Here is a 23,137-nt window from a genome sequence, read left to right on the forward strand (position 1 = left end):
TCCCTGACACTGATTCTCTCCCGCAAATAACACCATCACCACTCCAGCTGCCCTTCCATTCTGCTTAAAACAGATTTGGGATACGGATGTTTGTCAGTGTTCACATTGGCCTTTTGGAGGCAAATTATTAAACTACAACAGGAAGATCATTCTACATTTAAAAATGCTGATTTAGTAATATTTAAAGCAAAAGGATAACGTGTGGCTGTCCAAATAATGTTAGACTGCATCTTCCATTGTTGCTCGCCAATGATTATGCTGGCTAGGGCTGATGAGAACTGTAGCCTAACAATATCTGGAGGACTATGTGTCCCCTCTGCCATGCCCCCCCCCCCGACTTGGAGGGTATGGAAGCTTTTCTACATGATGCTTTAAACATGTCCAGAACATCTGAATTTTATTTATTTAAATGCATCCATACTTATTTACCATGTGGCTTATGGTAAGTGTGAAGAGATCAGGCAGAACAGAGCAGTGCCTGGAAGTCTCTCTCTTATTGCTGTGGGAAACCTCAGGTTCTACATTGTTTTGTTCTTACATCCCTTTATTTCATGCATATCACCATGATGTTTTACCCATTGCTTTCCTTTCCAAAGTATCTAAATGAGATTCCTCCCTCTTCTGTTTAGAGCCAATTGTGTGGTTAATCTCTCTCCCGATAAACCAGCTGTTCTCCGTGAGGCTTATCAGATGTTAAAGGTAAGTGTAATTTGTTTATATAAAACATGCATATCTTAGAAAAATTATGGTAGGAGGAAGAAAAGAACTGAGTCATAAGAGAAGAAAATTTTTCTTCTGGAAATAGCACTGTCAGTAAGCACAGTCCAAATGGGGAAAATGACAATCAATTTCAAGCATTGCAACATAGGTTTCTATGAAGATCTTATCCTGGAAAGATCACTGCTCAGGGAGCTTAACAGAATAATCACAGCTTGGAGGTAGCTTTGAAAAGTTTTTGTTTCACATCTGGAATGTTGGCTACAATATTCTCTGATTCTCAGCTGCTCTTATATAGAGAGGAGTATGGTTGACTTTTCTACAATCAAAAGGCCTGGGTTCTTTCCAAAGACCTTGACTAATTAGTGTATCTGGATGAGTGGCTTCGCTTTGGAGACACAACACATCCGTTGGGATTTAACAGGCAATGAACAGTGTTAAGGGTTTGCAGTGCAGTCTTGGCTAAGCCATTTCCTTGACTTTAATAATACTGCAGTCCCTCTTTCCCCTCTATTGTACCCTGTTGTGCCCATTAGATTGTGGTGACTTTTAAGTTATTTATTACTTGCTGTTGATAATTCTTTTGCAGGCAGGTGGGGAGATGTATTTCAGTGATGTGTACGCCAGCTGTGACCTGCCAGAGGATATCAGAAAACATAGAGTCTTGTGGGGTGAGTGAATCCATATTCCACCAATCTCTTTATAGGGTTGAGAATCCAAAGACAATATTGCATTTTCTAATCAAGCATACCATTTTGGGCCTTGTCATTGACATTTTCCCACAAGGTAATGTGTTACTCAAACTTTTTGAACTCATTCCCTGACATCTTCTAACTAAAGTTTCCTAGGAGTGGGGGGAGGGGGACCCAGCACTCCAGACAGGGGTAGAGCTTTACCATCTGGAGTCTGGGGACAGGCAGTGCCAGGCGGCTCCCATTCAACTTGTGGTTTGGACCTCATTCTTTGTCCTCAGCATTTATGCACCAGGGCACATACAGAGTACAAGGCTGTTTGGAGTTATTGGAAGACACCCTCTGCCTTGGCTCTTTTTCTAAGGATGTGTGCTGGGGAAATCCCAAAAATATTCTCCAGCAGCAGCATATTTTTGCTGTGCAGCTCCTTCTAGGCAGGGTTGGCTGTAACCTCTCCTTGTTACAGTCTTGCTCCTGTGGGTTGAAGGGTTGGCTCTAGCCTCTCCCTTCTTCTGTACAGCCTTGAATCCTAGGCAGTAGTTGCCTATATCAATGGCACTTCACGTAGCAAAATCTGCCTTCCGGCTGTCTTCACCATCACAGAGGCGGTTGTGGACTCAGTGCACACACTTGTGAGACAAATAGAGGCTACCAGTATTAAGCCACAGGGCTTAAAACTGGGCACAGAGCAAGGTAGAGCAGACTGTGCCCCGTTATTCCAATGTTAGATACATTGTGTTAGATACACCATTGGTCCCAGTCCATAATCTCTTTCATGGATGAGATCCTTGTAGGCAATTGGATACATGCTCCCTGTTGCTGTATGCCATGGTCTGTGTATTACACTACTCATCCTCCACTGGATTTAGACCAGTGGTCCTCAAACTGTGCTCTTTAAGGGATTTGGGGTTTTAGCTCTCAGAATCCCAGACTATTGGCCAACATGGCTGAGGCTTCTGGGAGCTGAAGTCCAAAATCTCATAGGACCTTATGACATTATGATGATGATGATGATGATGATGATGATGATGCTTTATTTATATAGCATTGTAGATTTACACAGCACTGTACATACAAACAATAAAATAGATAAAAGTAAACCTGCCCATGAAATAATAGCATAATACATATAAATAATACATAACAATACAGGAAAGGGTTCTATAAAGTAAGGCAGACATGGGGAAAATTGGAAGGTTAAACTAGTTACAATGCAGGGTCCTCCAGGGCATTAGGGACAATTTTGCAATTGCTTTTCAGATGACGCTGTGTACAAACCAGTTAGAATCCAAACAGAAAATGAGGTGAATGAGGGAATAGGCATTTTCAGTAAAATACCAGGTTTTCATTTCCAGTTCATTTACGAATTCACTTCCTTTGCGTAATTGCAGCAGTCTGAAAATCATCTGCTGGATTCTCCCTGTTCCCAAATTTCCCATGGTTCCTTTGCTGTGCCAAGGAGAGGGAGACAGCCTTGTTCTTAAAGGGACACACACCTCTTTCCCTCACACGGGTGGTCTCCTCCTCCTGCAGTCTCTAAGGGAACAGTTGGTGAGAGAAGGCAGAGAGGATGTTTTAGAATTCCTCCTGTACAGGAGGGAGAAATGGAGGATATGTCCTGGAAAAGGAGGGCATCTGGTAGTTTCAGCCCTCACTGAAATCAGGCAGGTTTATGGACCAACCACCTCTTCTTTCTTTCTAGTGTGTGTGTGTATGGGTGTTTCTATGTGGTTTTATGGGAGTTTGCAATGGGAAACCTCAGCCTTTCTTCCTCTGAAACAGCTTCTGGGGCAACGATTATTTTCCTCCCTGGTTTCCCTTCTCTCTCGAGCATGTGTGTGTGTGCATTTGTGGAAATTACAGTTTTGAGCATGTGCAAAAAAGATATTTCCAAGCTATTAATGGGATTTGTCCTCATCTGTCTGAAACCCAAATTCGCTTTCTACCCACTTTCTTGCATATGTAATGTGCTTTTAACCAGTTGTTGTGCTCTGTGTGTGATAATCATTAGCGAATTTGCTTGCTTTTCCGGGATGCCAACACTTTAACCATTTTCGGGATGGAAACACATAGATCCCTGTGTGATAAGGTCCTTAAAGGGCACAGTTTGGGGACCACTGATTTAGACTGTGGAGCAGGTTATCTCCGATTCCTTCCTGAAACCCATGTATAGGGAAACATTGTCTCATGATCCTATCTGCCCCTAGAATTTAATGTCATGGTTCCTTCCAGGTATTTTATGGCCCTCAGTAGGAGAATATTGTGAGCCTGTTTCACAGTTTGACACTAAAAAATTTTCTACCTATATTTGGAAGCCTTCCATTTTTCTAAAGCTATTGAGTCAGATAAAACTACAAAAGGGCTATAAATTCCTTCTCATTTGTAAGCCACATGGACTCCTTAGGAAGCCAAAGCGATGGAGGTTGATTTGACTCTCTCATCCTTCTGTGTCACGGATGAAAATCATGCAGTCTTCCAGATGCTCCCAGCATTCTGCAGCAATGGCCATGATTACTAGGGTGAGAGTCACAGTTCAACATAATCTGGAGAACTACAAAATTATCACCCTTTTAGTCTGTCTTCTGAGATATGTGCTTTTCCATGCTTACTTGGAAATGTCCACTTTATTGACTTTTTCTCTGTGCTATCTTTAGGTGAATGTCTAGCAGGAGCCTTATGGTGGAAGAATCTCTACAAAATTGCCAAGGAAGTTGGATTCCAGACACCTCGGTTGGTGACTGCCTCCCGGATAACCCTTGCCAATAAGGAGCTGGAAAGTGTTGTAGGTAAGAATACTGCTTATCATGCACCTTCCCTTTCAACCTAGGGCAAGGGTTCCCAGCCTTTTTGACATGCAAAGACCAAATTGCCAGTTTAGATAGTTCCGGCAGGCCTTTCCTGAATAAAAGTGTCCGGCCACAGAATGATTGCCCCTCACATCATATATTAGCTCACCGCTCTGTCCTCGTTATATTTTTATTGTGTTATTAACAGATATTTTAATCTCCAATTTTAATTGTGTCATGTTTAATCCTGTTTTAAGGGGGAGAATTTGGGACATAATGTTGAATGTGGATATTTTAATGTGTTGTGAACCGCTTTGATTGTCTCATAATAAAAAAGCAGGATAAAAATAAACATTTTATTATTATTTCTTTATTATTTCTATGGCAGAGCTCCTAAGAGGCCTACCCTATGTCCTACACGTTAATGGTTTTTAGGAGTATATATAAGAATATTTTCTTATTCTTTAATTTCATTCGATTTTTATTTCTTCCATTTTCCTGGAGCAACCACAGAGCACCTGGGAAGGGCACGCGGAGCCCTAAGGGCTCCTCGTAGCACAGGTTGAGAACCCCTGGCCTAGGGTATCATTCTCATGGCATAAACCATCCTAGGCTGGCAGCATTTATGTCTTTGGAATATTTAAAACTCATGCATATATGTCTGGTACATGGTGGATGAGAGTGTATAGCAGCTGAGTAAGTGTTGGTTTGCTGCACTGAATTGTCTATTAATTTATCTGGAGGGCAGGGGAAGAGGATTTTTTTTCTGCATTCAGAGTTCAGCTTCCAGAGGCTTTGATGACCATTAGTCTAGCATTTAACGCTGTGATAGGATGGAAAATTGTGGCCTTCCAGGAGTTGCTAGACTGAACTCCTGTGATACTTCAGCATTGTTTAGGATGACTCATATTGAAGGAGACTGAAATCCAGCAACACCTGAAGCACCGCGTGATGTCTGTCTTTTCTCTATGACTTTTGGGGAACTTGTATGGACTTTGCAGCAGACCTTTATATATACACACACACTATACTAACAGGCAATTTAAATCATGTTGTAAGGGGTGTGGGGCTGTGCTACAACTTTCTCCTTACACCAGTTTCCTAATGAAAATGCATACCCTCAAAATGGCTATAAATTCCAAAAATAAATTAATTAATAAATAAATTGGCAAGTGTTTGTATGATTCATGCATGATTTCCCCCTACATGACTAATAACTGTTTTAAGGTAAGCAGGATTTGGGAAAGCATCACTCTTTCACTCCCCCCATGAGAGTGGCTGCTTGTAGATCAGCTTGGACTTAAGCAGTGTTTGCTTTGTTTGAATAATGCTCAAACAAGAGGTCTTAAAAGTGAAGAGGACACTTGGTTTCTTGTCAGGCACTTCCAGATGCCTAAGATACAAATATTTCTTCCTGAAAATTAAAACTTTATTGCGTTAATGGCATTATATCTTCTCTTTATCTGCAGGCTTCACAGTGTTCTTTTTCAGGGACATATCATGTAGTTAAATTCAGTCTCCTGCTTTCTGCCTGAAGAATAATTCACACAAGCTAATCTAGTCTGAATGAGCTTCAGGCAACTGTGGTCACAAATAAGGTCATTTCTTAGGGATTATGTTGCATTCAGTGCAATGGAACATTGTATGTTGAGCAGAGATAATGGCAATTTTTGCCCAAGACAGGACCAGGTTGGAAAGCTTATGATGTTATACAAACGTCTGTAGTCCCCCTTCATCTAGAAGATCAAACTACCCTTTAAAACATTGGATTCTGGCAGGTGGGAAGCAATATAACTTGACATTTTTCTTGTTGCTAAAGTATTGCATCCCTAGAAGGCAGAGGAGTAATGCATCTAACATGGTATTATAATTACATTTTCTTACAGTCATAAGTTAGTCTATAACTTGGGCTGCATCTACACTGCAGAATTAATACAGTTTGACACACTTAAACTGTCATGGCTCAGTGCTATAGAATTGCATATGCTATGGAATATTATGGAAATTTTGTGAGATATTTAGCTTTCTGTCAGAGCTCAAACTACAAATCCTAGGATTCAGTAGCATTGAGCCATGGCAATTAAAGCAATGTCAAATTCCATTAATTCTGCAGTGTGGCAGCAGCCTGTTTTAAAGAAGCCAGGCCAGATTTGCTAACAAGAATTCAGCTAGCCATGATAGATTAAACGTGAACAAAAATGATTGGGGTTTCTCAATTACCACCCTCCCCACCCCCATTAACAACTGAATACTACTTATTAAGGAATAAAACACAAATCAGTGCTGTATTTGATGAGACATCCTAGAAACTGCCTGCCTTGTTTTCCTCCTTGGTACCTCCATTGCCCACAGCTAATATGAGAATTGTACTGTCTTATCTCTGACTTTAGTTATGATGCAAGCCCCTATGCTCTGATTATAGGTGATTGCCAGTTTGTTTCTGCTACTTTCCGCCTTTTCAAGATCCCCAAGGATAGCACAGCCCAGCAGTGCAAGGTCATTTACAAAGGAGGAATCACTGGACATGAAAAGGAACTAGAATTTGATGTCAACCACAGATTCAAGGTACAGGCCTGGGAGCTAGGGCTCTTTTCTAATGAATATCAACGGAACTGAATCTGAATAAAGCAAGCATTCCATCCTTTGGGTATAATTATATTCATTTGATTTCTAAACTGGTGGTGGGCATTTCTGCTTTAGTGTGGTGGTGGTGAGGAATCACAGTAATGGCTTTAATTTTTATAATGTCAAATCTGTCTCATTCTATTAAAACTGCATCTTTCAGGTGTCTGTTTTTACTTAGGCTCTTATCACATGTGAAATTGGAACTCCAATCCAAAGCCATTCTGAAGGGAAAGGGAAGCAGAGTCAATTCGAATCCAAGGCAATTCACGTGATTAATTATGTCACGTGAAGAGCGAAATTGTGGTCATTCCTGAGGCAAAGCAGAGAGAGCGCAAAATAAATTACCACACTAGACTGATTCAATTATTTGAATTGGCAGCCTTGCGCATGCTCAGTTGGGCTCTGAACGCTGTCATCCTTCCCTGCTACCTCCACTTGGCCCCTCCCTAGCACCATGAAACAGGGGGCCAGTGGGGGCGAGATCGGGGTGAAGGAGGAGGAGGAGGAAGCACCAGGGCACAGTGGGCCAATGAGGGTGAGATCGGGGTGAAGGAGGAGGAGGAGGAAGCACCAAGGCGCAGGTGGCCAGTGGGGGAAAGATCGGGGTGAAGGAGGAGGAGGAAGCACCAGGGGGCCAGTGGGGGCGAGACTGAAGTGAAGGAGGAGGAGGAAGCACCAGGGGGCCAGTGGGGGCGAGGGCAGGGTGATGAAGGAAGAGGAGGAAGCACCAGGGGGCCAGTGGGGGCGAGATTGGGGTGAAGGAGGAGGAGGAAGCACCAGGGGGCAGTGGGGGGGGGCGAGATCAGGGTGAAGGAGGAGGAGGAGGAGGAGGAGGAAGCACCAGGGTGCAGGGGCCAGTGAGGGTGAGATCTGGGTGAAGGAGGAGGAGGAAGCACCAGGGTGCAGGGGGCCAGTGGGAGCGAGATCGGGATGAAGGAGGAGGAGGAGGAAGCACCAGGGCTCAGGGGGCCAGTGGGGGCAAGATTGGGGTAAAGAAGGAGGAGGAGGAGGAGGAGGAGGAAGCAAAGTGGTCTTCCACACCAGGGAAATTCAGATTGGAATCGAAGTGAGCTTGTAAACAATTTTTGTGAATTTGCTTGTTACCGAATTCACCGAATTCCAGACTGACCTAGGATTCACTTAGGATCATCCTTGGAACGATTCCCCATAGAAAGCAATCACGTGTGATAATCTATCACGTTATAACGCCAATTCACATGGTTGGACCTGGAGTGGCTTCGGATTGGAGTTGCAAAACCCGTCATGTGATAAGGGCCTTAGTATGGCTAGGTCGGATAACAGCCTGTGGCACAATTTGTGATATATATAGTCCTAGTATGTTATCATGTGCTCTGCATCATTAGTGCAAGTCTTATTATCCAGGGGCAAATTCCATATTATGTTGGAAGTCTCCTTTGTTTGTTCATATAAAAACAGCTGTAAGAGGTGCATCACTGGAATAGTGCAGAAGTAGAGCTGATACAGGAATATCTAATTATTCCTCCCTGCCGTCTTTTCTCAGTCTAAATCACATATCCCAAAAGGTTACTGGAAAAATAACATTCAGGTACTGAAATATGTGAACTGGACCCAGGTCAGTATTTTAAGAAGTAAAAAGGACACTGCTCTAGCACAAGAGCTGAATTAAATTTTAGCAGGGACCACAGTCCAGTGGCAGGAATTGTCAAGGGCAAAAGGATGGGACCCAAAATACCAGTATGTTTTAGCTTAAAGCTCTTACTTTCAGTAATTGTACCCTGTGAGAGTCATTTCAAATCTCTACAACAGGGTAAAAAGCCATATAAAAGCTGGGAATACACCATGTAGTGTTTTTAGTGGGGAAAGGAATATAGCTATTTGGAGAATGCTGTGAAAGCCTGGATTCAGCTCCAGATCCCGAGGATCCCCACCCTTGCAGTAGAGTAACCTTCCCCAACTTGGTGCCTTCCAGATCTTTTGGATTTCACTTAACATGCTTCTTTATTACTAGTAATGTTAGCTGGGGCTGATGGAAGTTAGATTCCAAAATATCAGGAAGGTATCATTTGCCACAAAGCTTCACAAGAGATCGGGCTGGTGTGAGAGGGGGTTGTAGGGAGAAAAAAGAACACAATTAGATCCCTCTCTATTCTATTCATATCCAACTGACCTCATCATGGCAAGCTAATCACTTCTTTTCTGCATTGCCTTTCTTTCTCCTTACTCAAGCAAGGAGAAGTGGTGGATGTAGATGAGGAGACAGCAAGTATTCTGCAGAACTCCAGATTTTCTACAAAGTTCTTGATCCATCCTAAAGGGAAGACACAACCTATCCTAGAAGGCTGTCATCTTGGGAAACAAGAGGTTTGTTACATTCTTTAGCAACACTAAGAACATTACTGTATCTCCAACCAGACTTTACAAGAGTCTATGTATCTAAAACTATGCTTGGATCTTGGAAGAGTTACCCTAAGCAACACATCCATTGGAAGTTGTAAAAAAAAAAAAATACCACTCCAAGTTCTGGTCATTCTGAAGTTGGCAGCTGTAATTTTACAGTGCTTTTGTCAAATACAAGAACAATTGAGTTCAGAAGTCAAAACGTTCAGTTGCAAAACCAGTAATTTTTTTTATTCAGAAACTATACACATTCACCACAGACGTATATTGTCAGGACAAAAGAGCCATCTTTAGAAAAGCCCAGTTAAAACTTACATCATTTCAAAATTGTAGTTGGCTACATTCTTACTCATCACAAAACCAAAACACTCTCCTTCCTCCTTTTCTCATGAATGACCCTCCTTCTGCTTTCACTCCATGCCTGCTCATGATACTGATCTTGAATCTCCTGGCACAGCTTCAACTCCCTTCCCACCTGCTCATTAACCACAAAGGAATGTGGGCATCGTTCAGCAGTAGTACTCTATAATACTGTATAATACTCTATAATTGCGAGCAAGAAAAGTAAAGCTATGACCAACAAATTCAGCTCTCTTAACTATGGCAGGCAAGCTGATGGGCTCAGCTTCTGGTAGCTTTATAGGATGAAGGGAGTGCATTATGTGAGTTTTAAAGCTCATGACTTTGAAAAAACCTGAGAAGCACCCCTCCAATTTAGAACTCAGGGATTGGAGGGGGAAATCTGTTCATGCCAAGGCCTGATAAATTTGTGTCTGGGCTGTTTTGCTTAGTAAATGCCTTTTCTCTACTAAAAACACCTCTGTCCCTTGAAAAAATTCAAGTAACACACATGCATCCACTGTAGATGTCAGGGAGAAGGTTTGTAGCAAGTCTTGAATCTGACCATCTGAGGTTGTGTAGAGAGATTTCTTTTGTATAAGAGGAGCATTCAAATACATCAGTCACTACAACATGAAGTGACAGAGACATCCTACAGAGTCATCTCCAGTCTAAAAGTGGCAAAGCCATCCCACAGGTTTACCCTATCTTCTGAGAACTAGGCTCAAGTTAGCTGATTACTGGGACACCCAGAAGTGATCACATTATAGCAATATTAAAATCACTCTGCTGGCTGCCAGTTAGTTCCTGGGCAAGGTAAAAAATGTTGGTTATTATCTTTAAAGCCCTACATGGTTTCAGTCCAGGTTACCTACAGGATTGCCTCTTCCCATATAACCCACCCTGTACACTCGGGTCCTCTGGCAGACACTTAGTCCAGCCAGCCAGGAGTAGCTTGGGAACTGTCAGCCAGAGGACTTTTTCTTCAGCCACCTATAGACTATAGAATGACCTGCTGGAAGAGATTGGGTAGCTGAATACGTTGTCTGAATTTAAAAGAGCATTAAAGGCTAGTCTCTTCTGGCAGACTTATCCAGATGATTTTTAAATTGTGAATTTTAAATGATGAATTTTAGATATGGATTGTTTTAATATGCTTACACCTTGTTGGTCCTTTTAAATGGCGTGGTGGCGTTTTAACTGATGTTGTTAGCTTGTTAATTGTTGTTGTTCCCTGCCTTAATCCATGGGGAGAGGTGGGTAAGAAATAACAACAACAACAAGGACTGTGACTACAAAATAATTTTTGAGGTCTGATCCATTTTTATGCATGAGAAAAGGTAAGTACCGGTAAGAGTTTATGTTCTCATACCCTGTGACATTTTTGAGTATTTCAGCTCTGAGTATGAAAATGACTGTGAATCAGGATGTGGGAGAGCACAAAAAAAAAACAACCCACAAGTGTTTCATTGTAATCCCAAAAGTAAGATTTGACTGAAAGTAAGGAAGTATGAAAGTTGGGGAAAATAACAAACAATTTAACATGTGCTAATGACATGGTATTACTAGCAGAAAATGGCAAAGGCATGGAATGACTATTGATTAAAATTAAGGAAGAAAATGCAAAAGGCATGGTTACAGCTGAATATTATGAAAACAAAAATAATGAGCCAGTATTATCTACATAATTTTAAAGTGGGAAGGGAAGACATTGAAATTGTTCAAGATTTTCTTCACCTTGGCTTAGTTATGAATTAAAATGGTGAATGTAATCAAGAAATCAGAAGAAGCCTAAGACTTGTAAAAGCAGCTATGAATTAATTAGATATGTTCCTTACATTGAAAGATATGTTATTGAATACCTAAATCAGAATCATCCATGCTCACTTTAGTTCAGTTCATCTTTATTATGGTCATAGACCAGCACAAAACATCCATGCTATAGTATCTTCAGTTTCTATATTTGGCTGTGAAAGTTGGATAGCGAAGAAAGCTAGCAGGATGAAAATCAACTCATTTGAAATGTGGTACTGCAGAAGAATACTATGGACTGCCAAACAGACAAATAAAATTGTCCTAGAGATGGGTCCGAGGAAGTGTGTTCTACTGTCAAACAGCCCTTACTATCAGGAAGTTCCTCCTAATGTTGAGCTGGAATCTCTTTTCCTGTAGCTTGCATCCATTGTTCCATGGTCTAGTCTCTGGAGCTCCCTCCTCAATATGAAACCCTTCAAATACTTAAACAGGGCTATCATATCACCTGTTAATCTTCTCTTCTCCAGACTAACCATACCCAGCTCCCTAAGTCTCACCTCATAGGGCATGGTTTCCAGGCCCTTCATCATTTGGTCGCCCTCCTCTGGACACACTCCAGCTTGTTAACATTCTTTTGGAATTTTGTTCCCGAGAACTGAACACAGTATCGCAGGTGAGGCCTGACCAAAACAGAATAGAGTGGCACTTTTACCTCCCTTGATCTAGACACTATACTTATATTGATGCAGCCTAGCATTGCATTGGCCTTTTTAGCTACCGCATCACACTGTTGACTCATGTCCAATTTTTGGTCTCCTAGGACTCCTAGATCCCTAGAGATTCAGCAGTCTAGGGCAATGATGAAGAACATTTTAGTGACTGAATGCCCAGACTCAAAGGCGTTCCTGCACCTGATGTTATCTTTTTGAAGATGGGGACAACATTTGCCCTCTTCCAGTCTACTCCTGTTCTCCAGGAATTCTCAAAGACTATTGATATTACATTTGCCAGTTATTTTAAAACTCTTGGATGTAGTTCATCAGGTCTTGGAGATTTATATTCATTTATGTTACCAGGTATTCCTGTACTATCTCTTTACTTATTCTGTGCTGAATTTCCCCTATGCTGTCTTCTGCTCCATTTTCCTCAGGTTGAGCACCCTTTTCCTTTTCTAAGACCATTGAGGCAAATAATGTGTTGAATAATTCTGCCTTTCTTTGTCCCCTGTTAGCATTTTGCCATCTTTCCATGTAGTGGCCCTACCATTGCCTTCTTCTTCCTTTTGCTGTGGACATACTCCTAAAAGCCCTTTTTATTATTCTTAACCTCTCTAGCAAGCCTGAGTTCATTCTGCTTTTTAGCTTTTCTGACTTTACTCCTACATGTACTCACTATTTGATTGAATTCTTTTTTGGTGATTTCCCCCCTTTTCCGTTTCTTATACATGTTCTGATTAAAACTTAGATCAGTTGAAAATTCCTTAGTCATCCATATGGTTTCTTGAGACACCTCCCATTTTTCTTCCTCATTGGAACTGTTTTAAGTTGTGCCTTCAGTATCTTCCTTTTGAGAAACTCCCATCCGTCCTCAACTCCTTTCTCCTTTAGTATGCCTGAACACAGAATCTCCCCCAGTACTTCCCTAAGTTTACTGAAATCAGGTCTCCTAAAGTCTAGAATGTGTGTCTGACTATGCTTTGCTTCTCCTTTCCACTGTATAACAAACTCCAGGAGAACATGGTCACTCCCACCTAAGGATCCCACCACTTGCACCCCATTAACCAAGTCATCCCTGTTGGTTAACATCAGATCTAAAATAGCTGACCCCCTTGTTGCCTCTTCCACCTTTTGGACAATGAAACTGTCTTCAAGGCAAGTGAGGAATTTGCTAGACCTTGAGGATTTGGCTGAGTTTGAATTCCAGTAAATATCAGCAGTAGTTAGCAGTAGCAAGTACATTTCTATACTGCTTATCAGTGCACTTAAGCACTCCCTAAGTGGTTTACAAAGTGTAAACTAATTGTCCCCAACAATCTGGGTACTCATTTTAGCAACCTTGGAAGGATGCAAGTCTGAGTCAAGCTTGAGCCCTTTTGCTGGTATTGAACTCGTAACCTTATGGTTTTGAGTGAGTGGCTGCAGTACAGGCATTTAACCACTGCGCCACCAGGGCTCCTAGTTGAAGTCACCCATCACTATTACATCTCTCCTTTTTGATTGTGAGGTCATCTGTTCTAGAAAGACATCATCTAGTTTCTCCATCTGACTTGGGGATCTGTAGTAGACTCCCACAATACATCCCTCTTGTTTCCCTCCCCTTTAATTTTTATCCAGATGCTCTTCACTTGGCTTCCAGGATCGATGTCCTGCATCTCTTCACTGGTGTAAATATCCCTGACATATAATGCTATTCCTCCTCCTTTCCTGTTTGGCCTATTTCTCTTAAAAAGGTTATACCCCTCTATTCCTACATTCCAATTATGAGACTCATCCCACCAGGTTTCAGTGATGCTGAAACCTGGTGAAAAAGACAGGCCCAATTCCATCAGGCCTAACTGTGAATTCTGTAACTCAGGTCACTCTCTTTTATTTTATTTTATTTTTTGTATTTTATTTTATTGTATTCAATTTTTATTGCTGTAACCGCCCAGATTCCTTGTGATTAGGCGGGCTATAAATAAATTATTATTGTTGTTGTTATTATTATCTTGCTTATTTCCCATGCTCTGTGCATTAGTGTAGAGACATCTAAGACATGCTCTCTGTGCAAGTTTTTTTTTTGCCTCCCACTGTTGGGTCCTTGCACTGTTTGCCTTGTTCCCTCTTTAACAGTTTGACTATTTTCTCCAGCCCTTTTGTCTTCCAGAATACTGTCTCCCTCCCCCACATAATTCAGTTTAAAGCCCTCCTGATCAAATTCTTGAGACTGTTGGGATGCAACCCATCCCTTGCCAGAAATCCCCCCTCATAGAACCGCAGCCCATCATCCAAGAATCCAAATCGTTCTCAGCAGCACCATCTGCAGAGTCAGTTGTTTACATCCGCTATTTTCCTCCCCTTTCCTGGAACATGCCCTTCAGCTGGCAGAAGAGACGAGATCACAACCTGTGCATCCATCTCTTTCAGCTTCCTACCGAGAGCCTCATAATCCCTTCTGATATTCTGAAGGCCGTACCTTTCAGTATCATTGGTTCCCACTTGGACCAAAAGGAAGAGGTAATGGTCAATAGGCTTGACAAGTGTTGTCAGCTTCTCTGTCACATCATGGATCTTTGCCCCAGGGAGACAACATACTTCCCGAGACATCTTATCAGGGAAGTCTGCAGTTTGAGGCTCAAGTGCTGCATGATGGAGTGAGCTCCCATCACTAGTCCCAGCTTCTGCCAACCTAGCAGTTCGAAAGCAAGTCAAATAAGTACCACTGCGGTGGGAAGGTAACAACATTTTGTGCAGTCATGCTGGCCACATGACCCCCAGAGTAGTCTTTGACAACCCTGGCTCTTGGCTACAGTTGGACATGACTTAACAATCTTCTCAAAGGAGAAACATTAACCTTTACCTTTCATGTAAATTAAGCCCAAATTATTACGAGAAGCAAACATGATTAAACTGAAGCCATTGTACCTTGGACAGATCATGAGATGATACAAAATACTGGAAAAGCTGATAAAACTTGGTATAGCAGAGAGCTGTAGGAAAAGAGGAAGATGTATTGACTCAATCAAGGAGGCTACGGCCCTGTGTTTGCAAGACCTGAATGTGGCTGATGACTGGGACTCTTGGAGGTGTCTCATTGACAGGATCACCATAAATCAAATCTGACTTAATGGCCCATAATTACAATAACAGAGATTTGGAAGTTTTCTCAGTCATTCTTTAGAATCTGAGGTATGTGAAATTATTTTATCTTTGAAATGATCATATACATAGTCTGTTCATGATATGGGAGTAAGCTTTGTGCTAATATGTAAAGCCACTGAAGAAATTAGTATATCTGCAGAGAGAATTAAAATGACTGCATGAAAAAGAGGGACTTTGTAGTATGGTATAATAGCAAATTTTAAAGATGCCTAAACACTTTTGGTTCTCAAGGGCCTTCTCTGTACACATGTATCAAGCTTAACTAGATCTTGATCTTAACCCTTCAGCCATGACCCTGTTTTGAAACTGGTCTATCTACAAGACATGTATTCCTTACTCTGGATTTGTCCGATGAAAGCAAACAGCTGTGTGTCCTAGAAAGGATAACATTGTGCGTAATGGTATATGATAGGAAAGGGAGGAGAAGCCAGGGTCATATGTGGTATGTCCAAGATAAGCCCCAGAGGAGGTTTGCAATGAAGTTGGCTTAATTCTCCTTCTTTCCCAAGTGTAATAGAATGATTATGATTATGTGTTTACAATAAAGATGTTAACTATTTTATGCTGTAATGTCACCTATGCTAAAATGCTACATTGGAGAGGTGGGGTATAAATAAATAAATAAATAAAAAAATAAATAAATAAATATTGTTATTATTATTATTACTCACTAGAATTAGAGAGCAGGTGTGAAGCCAAGGCTCAGTAAGTTTTTTCAGAGTCTGTCTTCCACTTTATTCCTAAAAAGGGCTTTGTTTATATATTCTCAGTAATTAAAACCTTTTTTTTTGGGGGGGGGGGGTTGTAATAACCTTTCGCTATTCTTTCTGTGCTTCTTTCCATGGTACAAAATTTTCTGCTAAAGCAGTAATGCCCAACATCTACTTTGTTTACTGATTATGTAAAGAGATTATGTATTACTTTTGAGACTAACTAGGTACAGGTATGCTGTGTATCTTGCCTGCCACTGAGTAAGTGGGAGAAGTAGTTGAAGGTGAGGGGGGGGGCAGTAAGGGCTGCTTGTCTAGTAACCCCTCCACACATCTACTTGGAGCTAAGTGGAAAATATGCAGGCACAATATAATACTGGGAGTCCTTTTTTGTCCTAAACTAAGGAGACATAAGAGGAAATATGGTAATGGTTCATAAAGATAGGAAGGGGCACAGTGAAAGAGTCGCAAGGATGCAGTTTTTCTTCTGCTTTTATAATAAGAGAACTTAGTGCCATCTGATAAAATTAGTTACAATAGCAGGTCAGGACTGACAAAAGGAAATACTGTACTGTTTTGCAAAACATATAATTAACATAACAATTTAATGTCAGAGACAGTGATGGTTATTGACTGGAATGACTTTTAAAATGAATGAGATTGCTATATCGGGTACAACTATATATCCGATTTTGAGAACAAGGCCTGCAGCGAGGAAGGTATGTTGTCTTTTGCCTTCCTCAACTTAATGCACTCTATATGTATTGGACTGCAACCTCCAAAATCCTCAAGCAACACAGCTTAATAGAATTGGCTGTAAAAGTGACTTTGATATGATTCTCTTTAATATGGTACTGAAGATCCCAGTCATAGTCATATCACACTGTAATTCTAAAATATACAACAGCACCACCTACTGCACATCCGTTACTTCTCTGTAGTGCCATTTCATGATTTGCTGATTATTTTGATGCTGTTAACAGTCTGCATAAATATTAATAGTAGACAGTAAGCTAAAATGACTTCATCTTGATGGAGACCAGACAGTTCAGTGGCAGATAAAGAGTTCAGTCACAGAGAGTGTTTGAAAATGAGGAGCTTCTTGGTTGTAGATCACCTTTTCAACACCCCTTTTAATTGTAATCTCTCCCCCTGCCCCATGGTATTGTGAAAGAAGCAAAACATTTCTGTAAGCAATGTGATGCTCAATGGAAAGCAGTTCTGGTTAATATAAAGCATTTGCTTGAAGAGCATCAGTGAAGCTAATGTGAGCAGTCAGGACCATTTGATTTCCTCCAGAGATATTGAACTATGTAATTCCTATTATATGTTGGCATGTGGTGATGGGGGTTGTACTTCAACACTTTTGGTGGGAATCAGATTCAGGGGGCCTCATTAATGATATTTGCGGATTTGATTATTCACGGATTTGATTAATATGTTCTCCCTAGGAATATCTAGATCCAACTCTATGGTCAACTTTAACTAAAAGTTCCACTAAAAGACTTAGAGCAGGGGTTCCCAACCTGGGGGTTGCCAGGTTGGGAATCCCCCCCACCTCCTCCCTCGCCTTCTCCCCGCAGGTGCCGGTGCTGGAGCACCGGAGATCATATTTGGAAGATCATATTCCTGGTCTCCCAACCGATCAGGGAGGCCGCGGGTGGGACTTTTGTCCCCAAAGGGGGTTGCGGCCCAACAAAGGTTGGGAACCGCTGACTTAGTGATTCCTAGAGAGAATACTCTACTAGGCATTTGTAGCTCCTCTAGTGCAGTTCTATAGTCAGTGTCTGTCAGATGTTGACCACACAGTTGAACTGGAGGACCTAGAGATTCCTAGAAAGGTGTCCTCTCAGGTAAAAACATGGTGTTTTTGTTATTTGCGATTTTTCCATATTCACGGGGGTCTTATGCCCCTAACCCTAGCGAATATGGAGAGACAAGCAAATAAGCTAGTGGGGAGAAGATCCATGGGAGGAAAGAAGTAAAGATTTGAAAATATAAAGTGACTTTTTATAGTTCCATGGTCATGGATAGACCACTACCTAGAGGTGATCAGATTTAGACTCACTGGGATGCATAGATAAATGCAGGGGTGGTGGACTGATTAAGATGGTCTATGTGAGGAGGCTTATGGATTCTGATGGATTCCTGAAAGCTCTTGGAGAGTTTCTTGTTGCTTTGACAGGCAATTCTGTCAAAGCCCTGGTTGATCTCTGAAACATAATCTCTTCTGAGCACCCCCTTTCACAGAATATTGCTAAACCAGTTCCCTGGTTGTCTAGGGAGCTGGCATCAATGAAATGTTGCCATTAGAGCAGCACTGGCAGAAAAGGATCAAATCTGACTAAACATGGGCTCAATCTTACTTGATAGTCTACTCTGTAGCAATACCAGCATCAATAAAGTATTTTTTTCTCTCTGCCATAATTGCATCTGCAAGAGCTGTTTCAAGATATTATGGCCTTTTACACCTTCACCCATAACAGCAGAATCTAGATTTCTTGGTAGCTCTATGTCAACAATTTGCTAAACACTTTGCAGATAAAATAGCTTAGATCCATTATGATTTGGGTGCTACATTTAATGCAGATCCTGTACATGTAATCTTGACCTCTGCTTGTCTAGCATTAATGGATAGTTTTCAGCTCATGCAGGCTCCTTGGACAAGTGAGAGTCACTACATCAGTGGTTCTCAACCTTCCTAATGCCATGACCCTGTGGTGACCCCCAACTATAAAATTATTTTCATCTTGGTTCCTAAGACCATCGGAAATGTGTATTTTCCGATGGTCTTAGGTGACCCCTGTGAAAGGGTTGTTCGGCCCCCAAAGGGGTCGCAACCCACAGATTAAGAACCACTGTTCTAGATAAGTGCTGTTGAAAGTGATGGGCTGTGGACCTGTGGTGGTCCTGAAGCCATTGGCTCCACATCCCTGGCACTTTGGGGGAAAACATACTTGTGGATCCCTCACTTGAGACAGGTCACGGAGGACAATTCTAGACCTAGAGCAGAATTCTTCCAGGAGAGCAATGAGGAGGGCATGGTTTCTTGAAAAAGTCAACACCCATAAACAGAAAAATGAAATGCATCAATGGCAGAAGGATTCTTCCCTGCCAGAAGCTCATGCTCTCTTGCACTCAGTATCTTTCCATCCTGTGGTTACTAATTCTTGGATTCCCTTGGTCCACAATCCCTGGTTGTATGGCACAGATGACTGTTTGCTCTCAGCCAGATCTCAAGGACCTGAAGCAACTTGTGAAACTTGAAGAGCTCCAAACAATGCTGATGTGGGGATTTCTTTTTTAAAACTCTTTTTTCTGACTCACTTCTCCCATCCTCTGCCCTTACTTCCTCTTTTTTAAAAAAGACATTATTTTCATTTCTTTATCTCCTTGTTTTTTAGGTTTAGAAGCAGGAGTGTGCTTTTGCTGGACACATTATCCTCCTTGTGGTTTTTCCTATAGCCAACTACCTGACTCTTGTATGAACAGATCTGATCTGGAAGGTTTTTTTCTCTAAACTCTTATCTGTTTCCCCAGCTGGTATCTATGACCTTTTAAACTGGGCAGTCTTTTCAGGTTTGTTTGTTTGTTTGTTTGTTTGTTTTTTGTATCTGAAACCCCAAAATTGATAGGGAGAGTATGTTATAGGAAAAGACGACTCATAACAGGATACTTTTCAAGCATGTGTCTTGCTTTGTAGAGAACAGTGTTTTGAATGTGGGTGAATGCATATTGCACACCAATTGCAGTTTGATATTAGCTTGACTATTGTGGCTACACCCTATGAAATCTTGGGATTTGTAGTTTGGTGATGGACTTAAAATTCCTTTCAAGTTTAGAATGTATGTATCTCCTGCACTGGATCTACACTGCAGAATTAATGCAGTTTGAGACTGTTTTAACTACCATGGCTCACTGGTATGGAATTTTGGGATTTGTAGTTTTGTGAGCTGTTTAGCCTTCTCTTGTCAGAGAGTGCTGGTGTCACAACAAATCCCAGGATTTTTATAGGATGGAGCCATGACAATTCAAGCGGTGTCAAATCTAGTTTCTTTGGTAGAACTGAAGCCTCTGCAAATTCCTCTCTTCCTGAACACTTTTTTTCCAGGCGAGAGCAAGTGAGAGGGACAATAGTCTGAGAGCCCTATGATTTCTAAAGTGACACGAAGTTCCACCTAAGGGGAGAGCAATGTTGTTCTCTCTGAACTAAACTCAAGAGCAATACCACAACTGTATTTTTAAACACAAAAACTGAGGAAACAAAAGAGAAGGTTCTGATTTTTATTAATTTTGTATTATGTCTATTTGCTAGGTTCAGTCTGGCAAGTTTTAAAAGTTGTAAGTTTCATTTAATTCTTATGAATCTCTCAAACAGCCGAACAGGTGGCCCCTGTCAGATGCCCAGAGGAAGGTGAAAAACCTCCAGGAACTCTGGCCAATCTGCCCTGGAGGAAAATTCCTTCCCGACCCCAAAAGTGGCAGCCAGTGCTACCCTGGGCATGTCGACAAGGGCCTTCCTTGCAAGAAAATGGTGAGTCTCCCTCCTTCCAGGTACTGCACTTAGGGTGGAAAAATGAAATACACAGATATAGGATGGGGGACACCTGGCTGAACGAGACTACGTGTGAAAGGGATCTGGGCGTCCAAGTAGACCACAAACTGAACATGAGTCAACAGTGTGATGCAGCAGCTAAAAAGGCCAATGCAATTTTAGGCTGCATCAATAAAAGTATAGTGTCTAGATCAAGAGAAGTAATAGTGCCACTATATTCTGCTTTGGTCAAGCCCCACCTGGAATATTGTGTCCAGTTCTGGGCACCACAATTCAAAAAGGACATTGAGAAACTGGAGCGTGTCCAAAGGAGGGCGACTAAAATGGTAAAGGGTCAAGAAACTATGCCCTATGAGGAACGACTTAGGGAGCTGGGGATGTTTAGCCTGGAGAAGAGAAGGTTAAGAGGTGATATGATAGTCCTGTTTAAATATTTGAAGGGATGTCATATTGAGGAGGGAGCAAGCTTGTTTTCTGCTGCTCCAGAGAACAGGACCCGGAGCAATGGATGCAAGCTGCAGGAAAAGAGATTCCACCTCAACATTAGGAGGAATGTCCTGACAGTAAGGGCTGTCTGACAGTGGAACACACTCCCTTGGAGTGTGGTGGAGTCTCCTTCTTTGGAGGTCTTTAAGCAGAGGCTGGATGGCCATCTGTCAGGGATGCTTTGATTGAGAGTTCCTGCATGGCAGGGGGTTGGACTGGATGGCCCTTGTGGTCTCGTCCAACTCTATGATTCTGATTCCATCTCTCCATATAGAAGACATGCTGGCATCCTCTTGGCTCCACCCTCATTATACAGGAAAAGTCATCCTGTCTTGACAGCTTGATGTTTCTTCTAAATTTTATTTTAAATTTAGTGAACAGTGCTGCTATCTAATGATATTTTAGGAAGCAAGATTTTTATAAAAAGGAATCAGCAAATTCTTACTGGAGTATCATTTTGCAGTGAGTAATATTCAATATCTTGCTATACCCCATTTTGAAATGGTAAGAGTTTTCTTATTTGGATTTCTGAAGACCTTGTAGCATTTTTTCTTTTGAAAGTAAGCTTCATATTCCCCAAATTCTTTGTGTATACTGTATCTTTTATTAATTTTATTTCAGAGGCTTGTCTTTCTCTGCTGAGTTCAGCTTGGCAAGTTTTTACAACAGTAATGATCACAGAGGTCTTACATAAATTCAGTCTAGAAAATGATGACATTGAAAAAGGCAAAGACTTCTCATAGCCTGGATCCATCAACAATCAGAACGTAGATTGCAGTCAAGGAATCGGAAGAAGACTAGAACTGGAAATGGCAGCTATTAAAGAACTAGACAAGATCATAAAATACAAAGCTATAACTCTGAACACTAAAGTAAGAATCATCCATACCGTTGTATTTCCTGTCACCATCTATGGATGTGAGAGATGGACAGTGAAGAGAGCTGATAGAAAGAAAATCAGCTCATTTGAGATGTTGTTGTGGATAGGAGTGCTGAGGATACTATAGATGGTCAGGAAGGCATGGATACGGAAACATAGCAAGTCTCAACTTTCCCTAGAGGCCAGGATGGGAAAACTAAGGCTGTTGTATTTTGGTCACATTATGGAAAGGCATGACTCACTAAAGAAGTAATAATGCTTTGAATGGTAGAAGATAAGAGAAAAAGAGGTGGACCACATACCAGATGGATAGACTCAGTTAAGGAGGCTAGCTCAAAGGCTGAAAAAGTATGCAGAGTGGTTGAGAATAGAGGGGCTTGGAGTTGTTTTATCTATGGGGTTACCCTGAATCAATGTCGACTTGAAGGCAGTTAATAATGACAGTAACAAAATACATTAATTTTTCAAACATCCTAACAAGTGGATGCTGCTGGATGCCTAGAGGAAGGCGAAAAACCTCCAGGATCTCCAGCCAATCTGCCCTGGAGGAAAATTCCTTCCCGACTCCAAAAGTGGTGGTCAATGCTACCTTGGGCATTTCAGCAAGGACCACAGACCACCAACCTGTCAACTCTTGCTCAGGCCAAATGCATTCCTTCTTACCTTAAGGCTCAAAGAATAAGCCCTTTTCTGCATCTACAAGGTTCATTTCTGGACATCACTTACCTTGTGACAGTTTCCTTGAAGCTAAATTGTGTTGAGATATTCTCCATCATTCTTAAACGTTCTGCATTCACAGGTTTCATTCTTATACATCACTTGTCGTCTCATAGTTTTTTGAAGTTAACATCTGTTGAGATGTTTGTATAAATGAATGGGATTTCTCTATGACCTCTCCTCATCTATCTGCAGGAAACTGATATACAGCAATGAAAACAATTTATTATACAATGTTTATAGTACCTGAAAAGAAAAGGGTGAGATTGCAAATGGTTTCCAGAAATTTTAGGATTAAAACTTTTGCTTCACCTTGTTGTGCATGATGGGGTGCTGCACCCACATATTCTCAGCTTTCTTGTATACTGGAGCTTCAGTCCTTCTGTTGTCATCCAAGTATGCATGATGGAGGAAAAGAAGCATCAATGCAGAGCTGTCGGTTTGCACAAAAAATGGAGGAAGGGCTCTGGGACCAGAAGTGAAATGAAGAATACTCACCCAGAGGACTAAATCTACATGGACAGCCATGGCCTTTGGGATTAAAGAAAACTCACGTTTCTGGGAGTTAAGATTCCCCCGTTAATAAAGTCAACCCAACTGCTGCATCTGAAGGAACATAGCTTCAGCCATTTATAT

General features: G+C 41.4%; 1 protein-coding gene across 4 annotated transcripts in view; it reads left to right on the plus strand.

Moving 5' to 3' along the window:
* The window catches only part of LOC149318468 (arsenite methyltransferase-like), a 53,745-nt gene that overhangs the window by 7,754 nt on the left and 22,854 nt on the right, over positions 1-23,137 (plus strand). For 3 of the 4 annotated variants that reach the window (XR_016280041.1, XM_089509776.1, XM_089509775.1), the window contains exons 6-10: positions 630-699; positions 1,307-1,388; positions 4,064-4,195; positions 6,618-6,760; positions 9,029-9,163. Coding sequence is in view for 3 of the 4 variants with exons in the window: in XM_089509776.1 (XP_089365902.1) it covers positions 630-699; positions 1,307-1,388; positions 4,064-4,195; positions 6,618-6,760; positions 9,029-9,163 (562 nt within the window). In the remaining variant the exon portion in view is untranslated. Of the gene's footprint in view, positions 1-629; positions 700-1,306; positions 1,389-4,063; positions 4,196-6,617; positions 6,761-9,028; positions 9,164-14,925; positions 15,753-23,137 lie in introns of those variants that run through there. The other variant, XM_089509777.1, reaches the window with a different exon arrangement.

This window comes from Sceloporus occidentalis, unplaced genomic scaffold, assembly GCF_023333645.1.
Source record: "Sceloporus occidentalis isolate IW3139 unplaced genomic scaffold, rSceOcc1.0.p SCAF_2, whole genome shotgun sequence".
Taxonomy (NCBI): Eukaryota; Metazoa; Chordata; class Lepidosauria; order Squamata; family Phrynosomatidae; genus Sceloporus; species Sceloporus occidentalis.